Source organism: Coloeus monedula, assembly GCF_965178545.1.
Source record: "Coloeus monedula genome assembly, chromosome: 9".
Classification (NCBI taxonomy): Eukaryota; Metazoa; Chordata; class Aves; order Passeriformes; family Corvidae; genus Coloeus; species Coloeus monedula.
The window spans coordinates 674,661-693,897 of NC_138789.1; the positions used below are offsets into that span (position 1 = coordinate 674,661).

At 47.9% G+C, this 19,237-nt stretch overlaps 2 protein-coding genes across 2 annotated transcripts; one reads left to right on the forward strand and one right to left on the reverse strand.

Moving 5' to 3' along the window:
* Nucleotides 1-208: 208 nt before the first annotated feature.
* Nucleotides 209-11,260, reverse strand: TDRD5 (tudor domain containing 5; the record flags this gene model as incomplete). Its single annotated transcript, XM_082286964.1, has 9 exons — nucleotides 209-364; nucleotides 1,229-1,429; nucleotides 2,370-2,436; nucleotides 3,471-3,677; nucleotides 4,361-4,548; nucleotides 7,467-7,597; nucleotides 8,360-8,992; nucleotides 10,344-10,582; nucleotides 11,133-11,260. 9 exons carry the CDS (start codon nucleotides 11,258-11,260, stop codon nucleotides 209-211), a joined length of 1,950 nt encoding a protein of 649 aa, XP_082143090.1.
* Nucleotides 11,261-13,145: 1,885 nt separating this feature from the next.
* NPHS2 (NPHS2 stomatin family member, podocin) lies at nucleotides 13,146-18,849 on the forward strand (the record flags this gene model as incomplete). Its single annotated transcript, XM_082287237.1, has 8 exons — nucleotides 13,146-13,422; nucleotides 14,993-15,096; nucleotides 15,972-16,044; nucleotides 16,352-16,434; nucleotides 16,702-16,905; nucleotides 17,251-17,306; nucleotides 18,114-18,192; nucleotides 18,571-18,849. The coding sequence occupies 8 exons, from the start codon at nucleotides 13,146-13,148 to the stop codon at nucleotides 18,847-18,849; spliced, it is 1,155 nt and encodes a 384-aa protein (XP_082143363.1).
* Nucleotides 18,850-19,237: the final 388 nt, after the last annotated feature.

Sequence of the window (19,237 nt, forward strand, 5' to 3'; positions counted from 1 at the left end):
CTGAAGTCTAAAATGGGATCAGAGGACAGGCAGCTAGGAAGGTATTTATGGTCCACATAAACAATAGTTTTCATATTACGTTTCTGCTCGCTTTTGATGAAAGAAGAAAACCAACTCCACAGAAAACTTGCACAGGACTAAAACGAGAAATCTGCTGAGCCCTGGAACTGATTTCATAGAATGACAGCTGTGCCAAACTCCCACCTGGTCACAGGTTGGCCCCATCCAGCTTCGAGGCTGCTGTTTCACTGTCTGCATCTCGAGATTCCTGCTGGAAGCGACAGTCTGGCTCCACCACTTCAGCATTCCCCGGCTTTCCACTGGGCTGAATATACAAGGCTAATGGATTCAGTTCCTCAAATTCCTAGAACAAATAAAAACCACACCAGTATAGTAAAAACCCCCTACACTGTAACTACCACTAAGAATAAAAAGGATTCAGCAAATCTCTAACAGGTTTTGTGAAGGTGTACAACACCCAAGAGTTAGCTCCAAATTCCTGCAGCAACAGCCTTATTATGAAAATCAACTCCTCTTCCGCCAACAGCAAAATTTCTCAGCAATGCCCCTCTCCCCCAAAACTGGGCCTACACATGCAAAAATACCATCATAGGATCTAATCCTGACAAAACATGCAATTCTGCATCTGCTGAATAAAACAACAGATAGAAGCCCTCCAGGCTGTAAAACTCAGCTTTCTGCCGAAATATAAAATCATGGCAGTACCTTTCCAAGGGTTTGCATAATCCACACAGTTCTTACTGAAACTGAGTTGAGACACACAAATAATGGCACAAGTAAGCCTAAAGCACAAATGCTCTGGCTTTCAACTGGTGTGTCTATCCAAAGACAACAGGCAATCTACCATGGTCATGCCATCCAGCACTGTACATTTCACTGGCAAAGCATGAGAGTTGTTAAACCAAGATCATTTCCATATCAACTTTTAATTCATTGCTAGAAGACAGGCTGAAAGTAGTTTGTTCTACTAAACAGAACATCTCTGTTGTATCATGAGATTCCACCTTAAGCAACAAGCAAGCTCTCACCACAGAGTTAGACACTCTGGGATGTAGTCACAAAATGACAGGCTACAGGAAAGCAGGGAATACCAGTTTTGCTCTTCACAAAACCACTTGCTTCAAGGGAAGAATCTTCCCATTACAGGCACCCGAACAGGGATCCTTCCCTTCCCCTTCCTTTCAGCAGCACATGCCTCCCTCCTGACCTGGGAAGGAATGTTCTCTCCACAGACATCAGCATATCCCATATCGCTCAAGACGGAGTGGAAGTAGACATCGTCCTTGGTGGATGTGTCACACAGGAAGAGGTACAGAATACCATTCACATATTCATCCACGATGCCCACAAGTTCCTTGAAGCGACAGAGATCCTTGAACAGGAGAATTGCAGCACTGGACCATGTACCCTGAAGAAGAAACAACATAAAGTTACTATAAACAGACCAATATCCACCCACCTGAGACTTTTCCTTCTGGTGGGCCCTTGCCAAAAGCCAGCTGAGCTAGGCCACGCTACTGATAAACACAGGAAAGTCAGGCAGACAAGCTTCCCAGCATGAAACTAAACCAAACTACCCCAAAGCCTGCAATTCTCATTACACTCAGAATGCCCTTTCACCCCAAGTACCTACTTCCAAACGTAGTTCAATGGCATCCACCAGTGATTTTATCCCGATTGCCTAAAACACTGCTGTTTGTTGGGGTTTTTTTTTTTTTAATTCCTGGAATCACAAGACTTTACAAACATTAGAAGTATCAAAAGTTGTTAAGGAAAACTGTGATTAACCCTCAAAACTCAGGGGAAATAACTTTTTAAAAGCAACATCTTTAAAAACACAGAGGCAGCAACTCTGGTCACATGCTTTCCTTCAGAGACTGCACTTCTCAGGCTTCTTTGAGCAAGAGGATTCCCATCACAGAGAAGCTTTCTTATGACCTCTGTAACTCTCTGGCTGGGCTAACTGCATCAAACCAACTCACTCAAAGCTCTGTCACAGAAGAATGTTTTAAAACAGAGGGTTGGAGCTACTAATGCTTCAGAAGAACATTGGGGAACTACTGGCAGGGAAAGGAACAAGTTTGCTGCGTTGCTTAACAGCAGCCATCTGTTTTCTCCAAGAATATAAAGCAAGAATTCTCTGATGGTAAGGAAAGCAGTGGAAGGGTGATTGCTTGTAGAGCAGAGGCTTACCCAGCACACTCTGCTGAACATAACAGCACCAGTTCTGCTGTAAGTATCAACAGGACCCGACTTCATCCAAATGTTTGCCCTTAGCAGGAGAACAAATCTCTACTTGGTAACTCCTGTGCATATGTCAGTAAACAAAACTGCATGTGGACACATACCTCCACGGGTTTTACCCATGCCAAGGAACACGGGATGGCCTGAGCAGGGAGCTTCGAGTAGCACCACCTAAAACACACAGCAAAGCCATTACAGCAAAAACAGGGATAAATCAGCAGGAGTGCAGAACTTCCTCCTCTTCCAGGTTTTAGGATCAGTTTAGGAATACAGAAGCATACATTGGATCGTGCACTTATGACTAAAACCCAACAGCAGCTTCAGGAAACACTCCATATCCAGAGAATGGGCACAGCAGAAACAGCAGTAAAAATCGGTCCCTTATGCACCCCCTGACCCAAGCACCTTCCCAACAAAACCCCTTGTGCAGACTGAGTTACAGAGAGCCATGGCTTTTGAACCAAAGAATGCCAACGACCAGGCACAAGGAGAGGCAAACAAGGGGGAAGACACAAACATGGAAAATGTGCTCAACTGCAGAGAACAAGCACCTCTGACACTGCAAATACATCCCACTTGGACTGATGTGCCTTCAGGAGAATGTGTATATCCATTCATGCAACCCAGGAAGGAGGAATAGGGAGCTTGCCCCAAGGGGACAGAAAGCAGCAAGAGGACAGACTGAGGAGTGAAGGCAGACACAGGAAAGGATTTAGCAGTGTACCCCAGGGGACAGTGCTGGGTCCAGTATTGTTCAATGTCTTCATTATCAACCTGGGTGATGGGGGAGAGTCTACCCTCAGTCTGCTGATGACACAAAACTGGCAGGAGTGGCTGATGCCCTAGAGGGTCAGGTTGCCATCCAGATGGATCCTGACAGGATAGAGAAATGGGCAGACAGGAACCTCACAAAATTCAACAAAGTCCTGCACTTGGGGAAGAACAACACCATGCATCAGCAGTGTGGACAGCTGGGAAGTGTCATTTTTACCAGGAGGGTGACCAAGCACTGGAATGGGTTGCCCAGACAGGTCATGGGATCTTCATCCTTGGAAACATTCAAAAACCATTTCAGCATGGTCCTAGGCAGCCTGTTCTAGACAGCCCCACCTATGACAGCAGGGAACTCGGACAGGATGAGCTCCAGAAGCCTAATCCAACCTCGACTGTTCTGCGATTCTGCCGCCCACGTGTAATTTACTTACTTGAGGAATCTCAGCTGAGACTTCTGGACAATTTGGAGCTGTCCATAGTCTGCACAGAACACCTCTACTTCCTGGTCACTGACCACACGGTGGATGACCACACGGTACCACCACTGGGAGATCATGACGCAGCAGAGCTGCCCAGGCCGCACTGCCGACTCAGGCATGATGTATTTATCAGAAGCAACTTTATATGAGTAAACGTGTCTGTAAAAGATCAGAGTGAGGAACTGCACTCAGTAGGATGCAGGAGATGAACCAGGAGAAATATATGAGACATCAGAGAATCCTGACTTTTCAAAGTCCCCATGACATGAATTTTCAGGAGTTGTTTTAATAGGCCCTTTATATCTCTGTTCTGCCACACTTAAACTGAAATGGCAATAAAATTGCAAACACAAACTTCTAACATTTGAATGATACTCTTAGGGTCTGACAAAAAGTTAAGTAATGGGGATTGATCAGAGGCTAAACACAATCATCATAATCATTACTTTTTTACCATTACCTTGACATACCAGCATTTCTCATGAACCAGGTTCTGCAGTACTGGCCCAGGTGCAGTGTTGGAGGTGGAAGTAAAAGCATGAACTGAGCCCATTAGCAACAGCTGCACCAGACATGACAAAGGAACCCTTCAAGCTCCTTTCCATAACCTTTCCAGGCTTATGAAGTTCAGAACTGCTAGGACAAACTACAGGAACTGCTGGTGACCACACTTACTGCTTGTTAGTTAAAAGGAACAGATAAGCGTTTTGAGTAGTGAGTGTTTCAGGACAGCACCAGCATCTCTGTACCAAGCAATGAAGCCAGCAGGGGCCATCGCCAAGAGCTGGGTGCCCTGTTCCCTCAGCACAAACACACACTGCCCTGCTGCAGCATGCTCCCACCTCATCTCAAACATCATATCCTGCAGTTCATAGGACGGTTCCGCGCGGCAGATGTGGATGTAGAACTGGCTAGGAGAGACGATGAAGTCCACAGCAACTCCCACCAAGGACCTTCTCTTCAGAGGTGGCAAACCACAAAGGCTTTTGTCCTGAACAGCATCTGGAGGGATTGCTGGAGTTGGTGGTAACTGCATAAAACGTTGAAGCTACAAAGGGATAAGTGGGAGGTCTCGTCATGCACTGAACACACAGAATTGGCCTTTCCATTAATTTAAAAAACAGTTCTGCTTTCCTGGGGACTTGTGAATTACTGAATATCAGAGAACCCCAACAAATTGGATGAACTTGGATGAAAACTCTCCCTGTGAGGGAAACAATCATTTTTACAATCTCTTTCTTTCTTCCCTCCAGTGTTAAGAGGGGTTAAGCTACAAAAATACCATGCTCATATTCCTGCAAGGAATAAAGGAGAGGAATTGAAGTCACATCATGTATTTAGACAAAAGTAGTGAATGGCTATTGCCAAAAAAGCAAAACAAAACCAAACCCAACCCACCTCTTTGCTGGATAAGGAATTATTTCTATGTTTCACAACCATGAAAAAGTACGATTGAACCAGCAAAACTCTCTGAAAATGATTCAGAAATGACAGAAGATGTGAATGCAACCCACCTTCACACTAGAGCTACTTCCCAGAGACAAAACCAGTCAAAATCTACAAATTCTGTTCTTTTCTCACTTAAGACAAATTTGTACAAGTGAGCTGTTAGCACAGCTTCCAGTTTTTCCTTATTCTAACTGCTGAAAATATTATTTCACTAGAAGTAGTACAGATGGGAGACTTAATCAGACATCAGCTGCTTTCACTGCCTCAAGAGCTTTCTTTTGTGCCAGCAGACAGCGCTTCTCCAATGATCAGAAATCAGAAATACTTCAGTTTTACTCACTGTGAACACACTACAAGTTATCACTGCATCATACATCAGGCAAGGTGCAGGCAGCTCATATTCCAGCACATTCCCCATTGCTTATATGGCTAAATTCAACTGCAAACAATGGGGTTTTGCAACAGTGGCTCTCTTAATCCCTTTGTAAAGGTGCAGATCATAGAATCATGGAATATTCTGAGTTTGAAGGCACCCACAAGGATCATCATAGTTCAACTCCTAGACCTGCAAAGGACCACCCCAAGAATCCCACCATGCGCCTGAGAGCACATGTCCAAATGTTTCTTGAATTCTGGCAGGCTTGGTGCTGTGACCACTTCCCTGGTCCCTCTTTCTGCAGACTGAGTAAAGCCAAATGCCCTTCAATTTTTTGGAGCTAAAAATTTTGACTAAAACATTTGAGTTAAATAGTGAGTTAACATTTTTGAGTCTAAAAGCAACTAGGGGAATTCTGGCCTGAGCAGCAGCATCACCTCTACAAAACCCTTACAATTTCACAAATTTCCTCTGTGCAGCGCCTGTGAATGGTGGCGTTTCTGAGGGACAATTTTGCTCTGAGAATGCTCCTCCTATGAGACTGTTAAGGGCACACAATAGCTTTATAGTCTAGCTCACATGTTGTTAGTGATGACACTTCTTTGAAAGACTTACAGGACGTGTTCTCGAAAACATGCTCCCAAAATACAACAAAGTCATAAAACAATAAAGCAAGAGAACACAGTGTAAGACCAGGCTTTATAGGAGGTATAGCTTGCAAGAGTGGCTGACTCCTTGCCCCAAGCTGGACTGGCAGCTCCCAAGAGTGGTGTGGGTGACACTTTTCCTTCTGTCAGGGCAGCAAGAAAAAGCTCCTGAGAGCAGCAGCTCTGTATTCTTTCTCCTTCTTGCAACTGGACAGATGGACTCAGCCCTTGTGCCCCATCTGACCCTGAAAACACTTCCAGGATTAGTCTCGGGATACCAGGCAGCAGGGCAGGGATCAGGTTGCATCTTTCCTCTCTAGTTGCAGCATCCTGATGAGCAAATTGTCCATTGCACATTCAAACTAACAAATTTCAAACTGCTTTCCTCCTCTTTAGAGCATTTTTAAAACAGAACAGCAAACTTGGTGGTTCACGACAAACAGTAGTTGTACCAACATCCTCCAAGTCTTGTCTTGCCGGGATCTTTAAATGGGTTCCCTCTGCAATTCCTAGGAGCAAAAATCTGGGGCTACCTAGACCATATCCCCCCTTTTAGAGCCTTCACACAAGCAGACTTGTGGTTTCACCTAGGGGAATTCCCTGGGGACCTCATCACACCAAAGTAAAATTTCTTTAAAGGAACAGCACAGGCTGCCAAAAATCTCTCAGGGATATGCTTTATCAAGTGCTACATGAAATCCAACTCGTAGTTCCAGGCTTTCAAGCTCATTAGTACACAAAACACCGAAGGGTAGAACCCTCGGGATTCTTTCTGTGCCTGTAAGCTCCAGTTGTACAGCTGGGTACGGCCATAAGACAAGCTTGGCAGAGGAAACAACTCTAAGCAGGATTTTCCTCAGACAAAGAAGGCCTAAAGATGCTCAAAAGAAAAAAATAAAGGAGGAACAGATTTCTGAAAGAAAGATTTGGCAGTTCAGAGCTTTTGCACTGCTATTCTCCATCCCTGTCTAAAAATACACTGTTAAACAAAACAAAATAATGGTAATTTCCTACCAAATAGCAGACTTGAGACTGCAGGAATCAAGGTCACTGAGGAACATTCCCCAGCTCTGTCAAAATGGTTGACACTGAAGCCCTGTCAACAACAGCAGAGGAAATTTCACACAACCTGTCTCACAACAAAGTTATTAAACTCCAGTTACAACTAACTGTAGCAAAAGGTTATCACCACTGCTGTAAGCAAGCACGATAACACTTAACCAGCCTTGGATGATCTGACAGACCTCAAGACCAGAAGGAGACAAGAAAAAGACTGACTCTGGATGTCACATAAAGCTGTACACCAGGTCAATATGAGTCTGGTCGCCTCCAGAGTCATCTAAAACAGGTACACAAACGTTTGAAAGCAGCAGTGCGTCAGCAGTGCACACTCAACAGAAACAAGGATAGTAAAAAGAGTACCACCCCTTGGAATATGACATGAAAATTCTACAGATTGTTTGTCCAGCCACTTACTTTTTTGAGGTAAGCACCCAAAACTGCTGCTTTTGATCGCACTGGCTGCGAATCCATCAGAAGTGCTGCCTGGTAGGAGCTCTCTGTCTCACAGGTGGGTTTCACAGGAGGCATCTCAGCTGCAGATGCTCCTGCAAAGACAATTTAATTTGCCTGTTATTCTTTGTTGGACTGATGCAGTGTTGCATATTAAGCAGTAAGGGAAAACATCAAAAAATGGAAGTCTGAAAGCACTGGTGTTGTTCTCCTCACTACCTGCAGCATTCACAGCCACCACATTCATGAGGATTCACTGCGTCAGTAAGTTCAAACAAAACAAGAATCACCTGCTCTTGTAAGCAAGCTAGAATAATGTTAAAATGAATTTTCCCTGGAAAAGCTATGAATTTGGCAGGAACTCTACATAATTATCCATCCTCTCCCACAGGTTTTAAGGGAATGCTGAGGGCATCTGCAGTGGAACACTGCAGCCGTGCCTTTCAGGCCAGTGTAAAATCTTCAGTCTCAGAAAGCGTATGGCAAAGGCTTTACCAGCCTGCAGAGCAGACATTCAGAAGACCCTTCTAGTTTTTTCACCTGTTGCCTGGAGTGACTGGAAATTCCAGTCCTACACTCACATTCAGCAAGTCCATACTCTGAATGGGCTGATCATCCCTTCTTTCACCTCCCCCCCAAAAAATAGTGGCAACATGACGAAACCTTCCAGTTAAATTCTCTGCTACCAAGACAACTGCCTTGTGACAGCTGCTCCTGCAGCACACAACAGCCCTTCTGTGCTAAACCCCAGGGAAATCAGGACTTCCACAGCAACTGGAAACGCAGCAACAGACACTTGAAAGCAGTTGCTTGGCCACAGAGCTTGCAAGAGCTTTCAGTTAAACACACCACCTCACCTTGCAGCATCTCTTCTTCCTGTGCTTTATCTTGAGGCATCTCTTCTTCCTCAGCCTCACCTTGCAGCATCTCTTCTTCCTGTGCTTTATCTTGAGGCATCTCTTCTTCCTCAGCCTCACCTTGCAGCATCTCTTCTTCCTGTGCTTTATCTTGAGGCATCTCTTCTTCCTGTGCTTTATCTTGCAGCATCTCTTCTTCCTCAGCCTCACCTTGAGGCACCTCTTCCTGTTCTATGTTGCTTGCCAAGTACTTCCTCAGGAGTAGCAAGGAACCCGCCTTTGTCTGCTCAATGGTAACGGAATCAGACACGCTTCTGAGGACCTCAAAGATGGACGAAAATCCGTACTGCCTGTACTGGAACGTCCGGCCAAAGCGCCTGAGGAAGGCCCTGTGGAAGTCCCTGAGCAGAAGCGGTGAGGAACTCAGCAGGTCCTGCAGCTCAGCCTTCACCACTGCTGGCAGGACACGGGTCCTGGCACTCAGAGCTTGGAAACCCTGTGGATTCTTGGAATTCTTAGTGGGAGAAGTAGCATTCGCCTTCGTAGCAGTTTTCTTTGATGCCTTACTATGTGCGCTTACTTTCTGGCTGGCAACCAGCTTGGCAATCCCTCTGGTGGAGTCATCGACAATGGCTACAACAGAAAGAAATAAAACAAACAGACAAGCAGAACAATAAACCATTAAAAGCTCTACACTGGCAAAGCTCCTCTAAGCTCCTTTCCTTCCACACCCTTTCCAGAAGCAGTTGTCTCCTCCAAAAGCAACTACACTAAATCATGGCTGATTTCCAGCAACCTCTTCCTTTGCAAACTGGACTGAACTATTTTTAAAAGCCAGCAACCAGTTTCCATCCTCGTCCCTAGAAATTCAGACCAGGTAGGATGGCAGGTCAAATTCTTGGATGCAGGATCACGAACAAAACCCAAGCTGCTGAGAGTTTTGCTGGGAAAGCAGAATCACTGTAAACTCTCATTACAGAGCACCCCCCGCCCAGGAAAGGTCTCCCTGGAGAACAGCTCAGGTCTTTTCCAAGCTTCTAAGCAACTTTTTCTTGTATTACTGCAGCACTCAAAAAGCCCCCAACCATTTCACCCTTCCCAATCAACTCTTTGCAACTGCCATTTGTTTTCACGACTCTTCCCTGTTGCTGTTATTCCCCAGAGAACGGCGAATCACCACACAAGTCCACGTTGCAAGGTATGGCTGAAGCCCTCGTTTTATCACCCATAACCTTTATAGCACGGTTTGTAAAAGAGAAATTACATGACTGGCCTATTGGCCCGCCACCTCCAGAGGTGACAGGTTGAGCAGTAAGACACCCATTTCCAAGTATTATTCTCACAAGACTGAAAACAATTCCAGTGTTCTCACAACAACCTGCAGGTGCAGAAATGGTTTACATTCTTACAAACTGTTGTCCATCCAGTTCTCATGGGAACGAAAGCTTTCACAGAGAAGCTGTGAGAAGCTGGATTTCTCTAACTGCTTTCTTACGAGAAGGGAAAGTTTCACAGGAAAATTCCTCTGTCAGTCCCTGCTAGCATCCACACTTCCCCAAAGAAAAAGAAAATGAAAAAGGCTCTTTGACACAGGCTGAACTTCCTATGGGGTCAGGTAGGGAAACCTTCACAGCTTCTCTCAAGAGGCCCTATCCCTGGTTTTGGCTCCTGCTGTAGTCTGCATTTACAGGAAAAGTGATGCTTACCAGTTTTAGCGTACCCATAAGGAAATGCTACCTCAGCTTCTAAATAAAGTGTACAAAAATAACTAGAAGCCTGGGCAACTTTTTCAGGAGGGAAGAGCACAAAGGTGCTAGAAGGCAGATCAAAATACAAGAAGAAATATCAAAGACAGAAACTTAACCAGTCGTATGAGAAACACACGGACAGATATGTGACACACAGCTCTGCACATCTGGAGAACGCTTCACACCAGCATGACGTTCCAAACAACTCCTCCACCCACTTGGAAACAAAACCTCACCTTTGAGGATTAGGGTGCCAGTCTTAGAAGAACAGACTCGGACAACGTCAGGCATTTGTGTCACCAGCTCCAAGGTGGACTGGAAACCCAGCTCGCGCAGAGGGAGAGGTTTGCAGACCATGGCCAGGTACTGCTCCTCCAGCTGCTCCGGCGTCAAGCCCGCTTTGGCAGCTATCAGCAGCGCCCTCACCTCCTTCTTCAGCACCTCCATAAGCCGCGCCTGCTTCGATGCCTCCGTACTAAAGCGGAACACACGCAAGCAGACGACAACTTAAACCACAGCTGCTCAGAATCACATGGAATTTCGACTTTGTCCCGCTTAGTGGCTGAAAACTGGGAGATGAAGCTGGCAGCAGCTTCACCAACAACCCCTGTACTCACTTGCCAGCACCCCCGGAGTTTAGTGCACGCCTAAACCTCTGCCCTCTACAATCCCTGGCACTCGGAACCCCCTGCGCGGCCCTACCGCTGCCCGAGGACAGCCCACCCAGCCCCGCGGCTCCGTGCTCCCCGCAGAGCCCCAGCGCGGGGGTTCGCCCCTCAGAGCCCGGCAGGGCCACAGGGCGGTAAAGCGGCGTGCAGTGGCTGTTCCCTAACGCTGTAAACGAGGCTGAGACTTTTAAAGGAAAAGTCAACTCGTTTATTTGTTAACCGCTGAGAGCGGGAACCCAGGATAAGCCCAGGCTCCGCGCGAGAAGCCAGAATAAAACAATACACAAAAAAAGGCAGCGAGACTCACTGGGCGCTCCCTCAGACCCCACGTTCCGCAGGAGGATTTTCCCCCCCCACCGCGCGTGCAGGCGGCTTTTTAAAGCCTCAAGTGCCCCCGGACTGGCGCACTTTTCAATCCCCTCGCCGATTGGCGCCTTCCCTGTTCGCTGGTCGGTCTGTACCTCCGTGCATTCCTCACCAATCATCGCCAAACAGCTCCGCTTCATTGCTTGGCTCGGCCTCCAATCCCAGTCCAGGGCCTCGTCCTCATCCCTCCTACTCTATGAGGTAATGTACTAGAAAGTTCCTTCCACTAAACCCATCGGGTCCGTGTTACATCCCCATCCAGTGGTCACATTCCACCATTACACCCGTGACAGTCTCGCAATAACAATTAACTCGTTAACTGCATATCCCTCCCCCCAAAAAAACCCAAAAAACTTTTGACCATTTATTACACTAAGGGCTCACAGATACCTGCGAACCCCCTTCAACTGCACAGCTGATGTCCACGCAGGAGTACTTTTCGGACTCAAACAGGAGCTGAACCTGTCAATTTTGGGACACCAAAGGTTGCTCTTAAAAAATCTCGTTCCAAAAGTTGGCAGCCAAACACATCTCCCAGGCGCGGTGGAGTCAGGACCCACTGGTTGAATAAAACACCAGACAAAACCAGCATATTGCAGGTTTGGAGGTGTTAAATATGTCATGGTGCTTTTGACAAGACACCAACTGGAATCCAAAACCTGACCTGAGCTGCCTTTTGCTGTTGCTGCTTAGAACACCACCTGCTTTTTCAGCAGCTGGGGACCAGCTCTGCCAGACCCATGTTGCCCAAGTGATAAACACCAAGTGGAAAAGGTTTCTGGAGCAGTTCCAAAGAATATACACTAAAAATTTATTCGTTACATCCCTTTTACACCCAGCTTTTCTCTGCCTTTAGCCCTCTCCATCCATCACTTCCCTGGTGAGCTGCTGACAGGGCACCCAGCACAGCAGAGAAAGCAGGCACCTGGTGCTCCTGCCCTCCCTCCCTGCAATATCCTGAGTCTGGGTGGAGCACAAGTCTCCAATAAAACAGGAATCTGTGAAAAAACAAGATCAGCACCTCCCCAGCTGTCTTCCCAGCTCCCTCTAGCCCGTCCTCCGCATCAGGGGCTGGAATCCCTGAGCTCAGCCCTGCCCTGCTTTATGTCCCAGCTGTGTCTTGCTGAAGTGCAATTTCTAGCCAAGTGCTGATTTCTTTAATACAGTTGGTGACTTTAAAAGTGTTTCTTCCACAAGTTTTTGCAGATGACAACACAGGCTGAGCAGCATGAAAGAGAAAGCTCCTATGTTTGCTCTGCCATGCTCCTGCTGTGGAAAACTAGGGAGGCATTTAGGCACAAACTCTTCTGGCAATTTAGATTCAACAGCTCTAACTCTGTGATAGCTGTCGTATTAACATCCATTCAGGAAAGTTGGGACCAGTTACTTTCCCTCCTGGCTAAAAGGTGACCCTAGAGAGAAGGGGGTTTCTGCCAATGTCCCTTCACCGTGCCAGTCAAAGGGCTTGTGGGGAGCAGAGCAGTGTGAGATGGTACTCGCCCAGACATTCACCGCAACACCCCCTCCAAACACTCCTGAGTAAGCCACTGGTCTCACCAGCAAAGCTTTTTCACCCTGGTGTCTATTCTGGGCCACTCTCACCTTTTGATATCTTTGGGGCCACATGCCTGACAGCTGCTTTTAGGTTGCTTTTCAACAGCTTTGCAGAAACTATCTACTAAAAATCACCGGAGTGCTTCTGATTGTATTTTATTTCCAAAAGTAGGAAGACGCAAATAGAATATCCTCCCAGGGTCCACCCTGTCCAGGTCTAATTTTCCTTCTCATCTCCACAGCAGTGCATGATGAGAGCAGAGCAGCTGGAAGCAGCTTGCTCACTTCACTGTCCATTATGCCTGACAAGCGTGTGATGAACTTGAAACGAGCCTCCTTGATGTCGCACCTCCCCTTCTCTCCTCCCCTGCCTGCTTTTCCTGCCTGCAGCAATAAATTCAAGCACGTACTCATTCTGCTCCCCAGGCAGCTGCGTGCTCCTCGGCACAGATGAGGATGGATAAGAGGTCTCGGAGCTCTTCCAGGGAGTCTCATAGGAGACGCAGAGAGTCCCCGGCTACGCAGAGCAAACGAGAGAAGAGGGATAGCAGCAGAGAAGCTGGCAAAGGAAAGGGAGATATAAAGCAGGAGAAAGCCAAGGAGACCAAGAGCACTGCGGGGACTGATGGTAGGGTGCATACCTCCACGGTGGTGGATGTGGATGATGTGGTGTCTGATGAAGAAATGGAGGCAATGGCATTGCTGGATAGTGAGCAGCAAGAGGAAGGTATGGCTTAAAGATGGGAAGGGGTTGGAAAACTGTGGGCTCTTTGATGCTGCGTGGGTCGCAGTGTGACTGCTCTCTGCATGGTGTCATCACACCCACCTTGCACAGGCGTGGTTATCCTCAGGATAGGATATGGGAGACTCCAGCCAGCCTCCCAGCCAGCTTCTGCAGGCTTATCAGCACCATCCACCAAAGCAGTGAACCTGGGTACAAGCAGTTACATTCACAGCATCCTTCATGCTTCAGCTTGCTACTCCCCAGTTCTGTTCATGCTCTGGTCTCTTCCTTTTCTTGCTTGGCCTCCTTTAGGTGGATGGCATTGGCCTTACTGCCAGTTCCTAGCCCAAAGGACCTCGCTTCAGGGAAGAACTGCCCTTGAGGTGCACACTTGCAGCTCACTGGTTTGATGACCTCTAAGAGCAGCTCCTCACCAGGTGTTTGTTAGGCACATTCCCAGCCTGCTAGGAGCTGGGAGGAAGGGAGCATCGTGGTCCTTTTGGCAATACACCTGGGCCTGTTTGGACCCAGCACCACCACAGGCATGGCAGATGTGTATTACAAGAGCCAGCACCACTTGTGCCCTTCCATGCTAGCAGCTCTGCTGCCCCAGAGTGACACCAAGGTTCAGGCTTGCTCCTGACTCTCTGGGAGTTTTTCACAGCTTCCTCTTTCTGCCTCCATTACAGCTGTTGAGCAGTGTTTAGGAGCTCTAGTGACCACACAGGTTCTTGGGATCTGAAGCTCCCTCAGGACCTGGTGGTTCTGCAAAGAATTCCAAAGGCAGAGGGGCAGGGATGGAAGGGTTGGAAGGGATTAAAAATGGGAGGGATGCTAAGTTCACAGTTGAAAATCATGGTCCACTCTCTGGCTCCATCTATTTTCATGCCATACCTGCTGATTTTTCCCTCAGACAGGAGCACAACAAAGGGCAGCCAAAGCAAGATGACCCACACTCAGTTTGGGGAGATGTAGAAAGTAGTATTTGTCTGGGCTGACTGCCTCAGTCAGCCTCCAGCACCTTGGGGTGACTTCTTAGAACACAGGAAGATTTCACTGGCACCAGAGGCTTCATCCCACTGCATTAGGGAGCTAGGATGCAATTAAAATCCTATTCCAAAACAACCTGAAATACTCTGATAGAGAAGGGCACTTCAGGCTGTGCATGTTTAAAGCTCTCTCTTATTTACAATCTTTGTCTTTAGCTCATCTTTCCAGATAAACTTCAGGGACCCCAGCTCAGCAAAGTTGCCCACTCCAAGCCTTTCAACCCTGCTTGGTAGCCCCAATTCTTCAAGATAAAGTCTGCTCTCTAGTCAAGCAACCATGGAGAGGCATGGCTCAATTTTTGTCAGTAAAGCAGAGACAAAATCTATCCATCCATCCTTGCAACTCCTGGCAATCTGGAGCAGGGAGTGTTCCTTAACTCACCTCCAGAGAGAGCCAAGTGGTTCAGTTACACTGAGTCCAGGCAAATCACAACAGTGAAGCTGATGTGTGCAGGCACTTGTCAGGCTATCAGTATTTTGGGAGCAGTCCTTGTCTAACACAGTCCTGTTGGGTTCCTCTCTAGGTGTAAAGACTCCTGGCCTGGGTGTCTGTGAGTGGCTTTTGACCATCTTGTCTTTCCTGTTCATCATAATGACCTTCCCCATTTCTGTCTGGTTCTGCATGAAGGTGAGAATAGCCATGGGGCCTCTCAGTATTTGGTGTCTGATCTGGGTGTCACACACTGGTTCACCATGTGCTGGACATGAGCATAAACCTTTTTTGGTCTAAGGCCCTATTTATACCTCTTCAACTCATCCTTAATTTTGTTTTCTCCTTATCACATATTGCTACAGCACAGGGGTCCAACCATTGCCTATCAAATGCTTCTGCTGAAATACCAGCATGCAGAAACGAAGGTTTTTCTTCTTTAAAACAAATTGCAAGTCTGTTCACTTTCAGACACATCCCTCAGCCTACCTAGCCCAGAGATGGCTGCATTACAGCAGCAGGGTAAATAGGCTTTGAATTAAAAAGTTTAAGAGAGCTTGAGCTCTCAGTTAATAGAAGATTTCCCCTCTTCCTCTCATTTTTATTCAGATTTATAGCATGGCTACATGGAGGCATGTTTTGATTCCCACTTCTCAGGAAATTTCACATTCGTATTGTTATCAACAAGAATGCCGGTATTACAGCTCAGCTCTTGGGGTGAGCACATGTTTGCCTTGGAGGGAAATGAGCAACATAGAAAATTTTAACTTGGGTTATTTAAGTTTGGCCAGGCTATAAGGAAACAAAATGCTGGGTCATCTTGGGAAACCCTGGGTGGGTCTAACATGGGCTGCTCTCACCAAATCCCTGTCTGTCACAGGGCTCCTCATATACAAGGCTGGCCAGCCATTCTAGGCAAAGGGTACAGTGACTCAGTGACAGGTGATGCCACAACCTGCTGAAATCCTCCCTTTGCAGGGCTTTTCCAGAATAAACTTCCTCCTCTGCCAGCGAGGCTGCTTTTCCCAGTCCTACTTCCTTCGCTCCAGCCTAGCTTTTGTTTCCCTCTGCAGGTAGTGCGGGAGTATGAGAGAGCCATCGTTTTCCGACTTGGGCATCTCCTTCCTGGCAGAGCCAAAGGACCTGGTGAGGTGTTTACTGAGCTCCCCCCAGCCACACTGCTCCTCTTCTGCATGCCTTACCAAAGCTCACATGCTGGTGACCTCCAAGCAGGCATGGCCAGACAGGAGATGGGATGGTTTGTGTTCCCTTCCTTTCAAGGGCCAGTAGTTCCTAATGGCTTTTCCATCACAGAAGCAGCCTGAGAGTTTGAGCCTGTGTATTGCTGTTCTTTTGTTGTTCTGCATGCTAAACCCTTCCCTGTTCTCCAAAACAGAAGAGGTAATTTCTGTAGTTCTGATGATTACCAGCTGTCTCTCTCTTCCTCCCACAGGCCTTTTCTTTTTCCTTCCCTGTTTGGACACCTATCACAAGATAGACCTCCGCCTCAAAACCCTAGAGATCCCCTTCCATCAGGTATGGCTGACACCCCCTCTCTATATTAATTTTGGGATCTATTTAATGTTAAATCTGATGCTTTCTACCTTCATCCTTGCAGAGAAAATTTTAAAAAACCATCTCAAAGTAACCTCTAGTTTGCCCAATATCCATCAGTAGCAGAGGTGGAAGCTACAAAGACTCGACCATCCAGCTCATCTTCATCATTCTCTCAGTTGTGTGCTTTTCTGTGCTACCTTAGAGTTGCCAGAACCAGCTCCATCTCCCCTAATATCTTCTGCTTAGGTGGTGACCAAAGACATGGTTACTTTGGAGATAGATGCTGTCTGCTACTACCGGTTGGAAAATGCCTCTCTCCTCCTCACCACCCTGACCAGCATCTCCAGTGCCATCCAGCTGCTGGTGCAGACCACCACGAAACGCCTCCTGGCACATCAAGCCTTCTCTGAGCTTCTGCTGGAGAGGAAGAGCATCAGCCAGGAGATAAAGGTGCTTCCATGGGGAGGGAGACAGCAAAGCAAGGGGTGAATTAAGGCTCTGCAAAGAAACCCAGGTGGCCAGTCCCTCAGAGTCACAGACACTGGTTTGAAGAAGGCTTCTGCACTTGGAATAAGTGTGGACTCTAGTTAAGTCACCCTAAACCCCTGGGGTAAACGCAAATGGGAAGGAAGGGGAGTAATTTTATTTCTGAGGGGCCTTGCCCAGTAGCACACTGAACCTGATAAATCTGCCTTACAATCCTGCAGTTAAAGTCCCTGCCCTGTCTTGCTCCCCGTGAGGGGGCTCGGCCAGTGCTGCTGTTCTCCCATGCTCTAAACATATTCCTCTTCATAGGTGGCTTTGGATGCGGTCACAGGCTCCTGGGGGATCAAAGTGGAGAGAATAGAAATGTAGGTAGGAAATGCCGGTAGAAGGGAATTCTCTGTCCCTTTGCAAGGACCTGTCCTGTGCTGCTCACTGTGGCCTGCTCCTCTTCCTGCTTTGCCTCTGGCCCGCTCCCTGCAGGTGTTCTGCAGAAGGTAGAGCCTTTCACCTTCCTATTTTCCCTGCCCCTTTCAGCCTCTGCCTCATGTAAAATTTCCACCTGTTAGAAGTTCTTTCTCCTGCCCTGACAGCCAGAGCAGGATCCTTGGCTGGGATCTAATCACCATTTCACTGCTGCTGCAGGCAGTTTGCACCCAGTTCTGGTAGCCCAAAAGGCACAGCAGGCACTGAACTCTCCATGTCCTGTTCTGCATCCAAGGCCCTGGGGTCTCAGCACTGGTAGGGATGGGCTCATCACTCAAGTCTGTGCAGGAAGGTGGGACTCACTTGTCACGTAGAGGGACATGGGAGAGAGCCAAGCAGTGAATGAATACAGAACATTCCTGTGCCTGTCTTGAGAGCAGTCTCCTAGGGGAGTCTCTGCTGTCTCACAAAGACTGAGCTTACCCTATAAGTCTCAGAGGCACAAAGAGGTCTCCCTGCTGCCTGCTGATCATGCAAGCCTGGTCACTAGAAAACCAGGCTGAAAGAGAAGGATGGGAATGGAGGTAGAGGACTAAAGTGAGACACGCAAAGAGGGACACCCAGGGGGCGAAGAATATGAATGAGCAGCTCTGCAGAGATCGACTGAGCCCATCCCAAGCCTCAGACTGAGCATCCAGTGCTGCCAGGAGAGCCAAGAGCCCAGCTAATGCCTGTCTTTACTCCCACAGCAACAACGTGCAGCTGCCTGCTGAACTGCGGCAGTCCCTGGCTGTGGAAGCGGAGGCCCAGAGACAGGCCAAAGTGCGGGTATGCCAACATCTGACTACTCATCTCCTTCCAAAGCATTCCTCCTTCCTTTCCCACCTCTGGTTTGAGGTCCCTGGGACATGCTGCACAGGCACACAGCTCTGGGTTGACATGTTTCCTTTAATTCCAGAACAAGAGCTGAGTCTAACAAGGGGAGCTCAGTTGCGAGCGCTGATGGGCCTAGTAAAAACATGATAGCCATGAGCTTCCAAACTTCTGGCAACACCTAGAGGCCTAGTACATGCTGTGATCTTCGAGGAGCAGGAATGTTAGAATCACACTGACCCTGAAAATTTCACCAACCTGCCTCTGTAACAAGCAGTCTGTGCCCCCTCACTCCCAGCCTCACAGAACCTTCCTTCTTCCCCTGCTTGGTAGGTGATCGCTGCTGAGGGGGAAAAGGCCGCTTCTGAGTCCCTGCGAATGGCAGCTGAGATCCTGTCCAGTGCTCCAGCTGCCGCTCAGCTCCGTTATCTCCATGCACTGCACTCCCTTACCACAGAGAAACCTGCTGCTTTCATCTTGCCCTTGCCTCTGGATGCCATGAACCTGGTCTCTCCGGCTGCCCACAGCCCTCCCGCTGTGAGCAGCCTCCTCACAGGCACCACAAAGCTGCCAGAAAATCCAAAAGACAAGAAGGACTCCCCCATGCTCTGAGAGAAATGGTTCCCACATTGCTCCTGCTCAGAAAGGAGCAAGAAGGCTGGCCCACCATCAGGTTCTGACCTGGAGGCAGGAGGGAAAGCAGCCCAGGCCTGCATTATAAAGTGGATTGTACATGGAAAAAGCCTCTACTTGTTTTGGAAAGGAAAAAATGTGGAGCACAAGGAGCAGGCCTGTCAGGTGTGTGAGCAGGGGGTTGAGGGAAGTGGGGTGTCACTCCTTCTCCTCCACAGAGCCAGATGCACCTTGACACGTTACAGCCCAGCTCCCAGGGTCTGATCCATCTTGGCCCACGACCTTGGAAGGAAGGACAGACCCTCCTCTATGCCCTTCCATGGCCCCCATCCGCAAACCAAACAGCTGGGCAGGTGGGAGTGGGAGT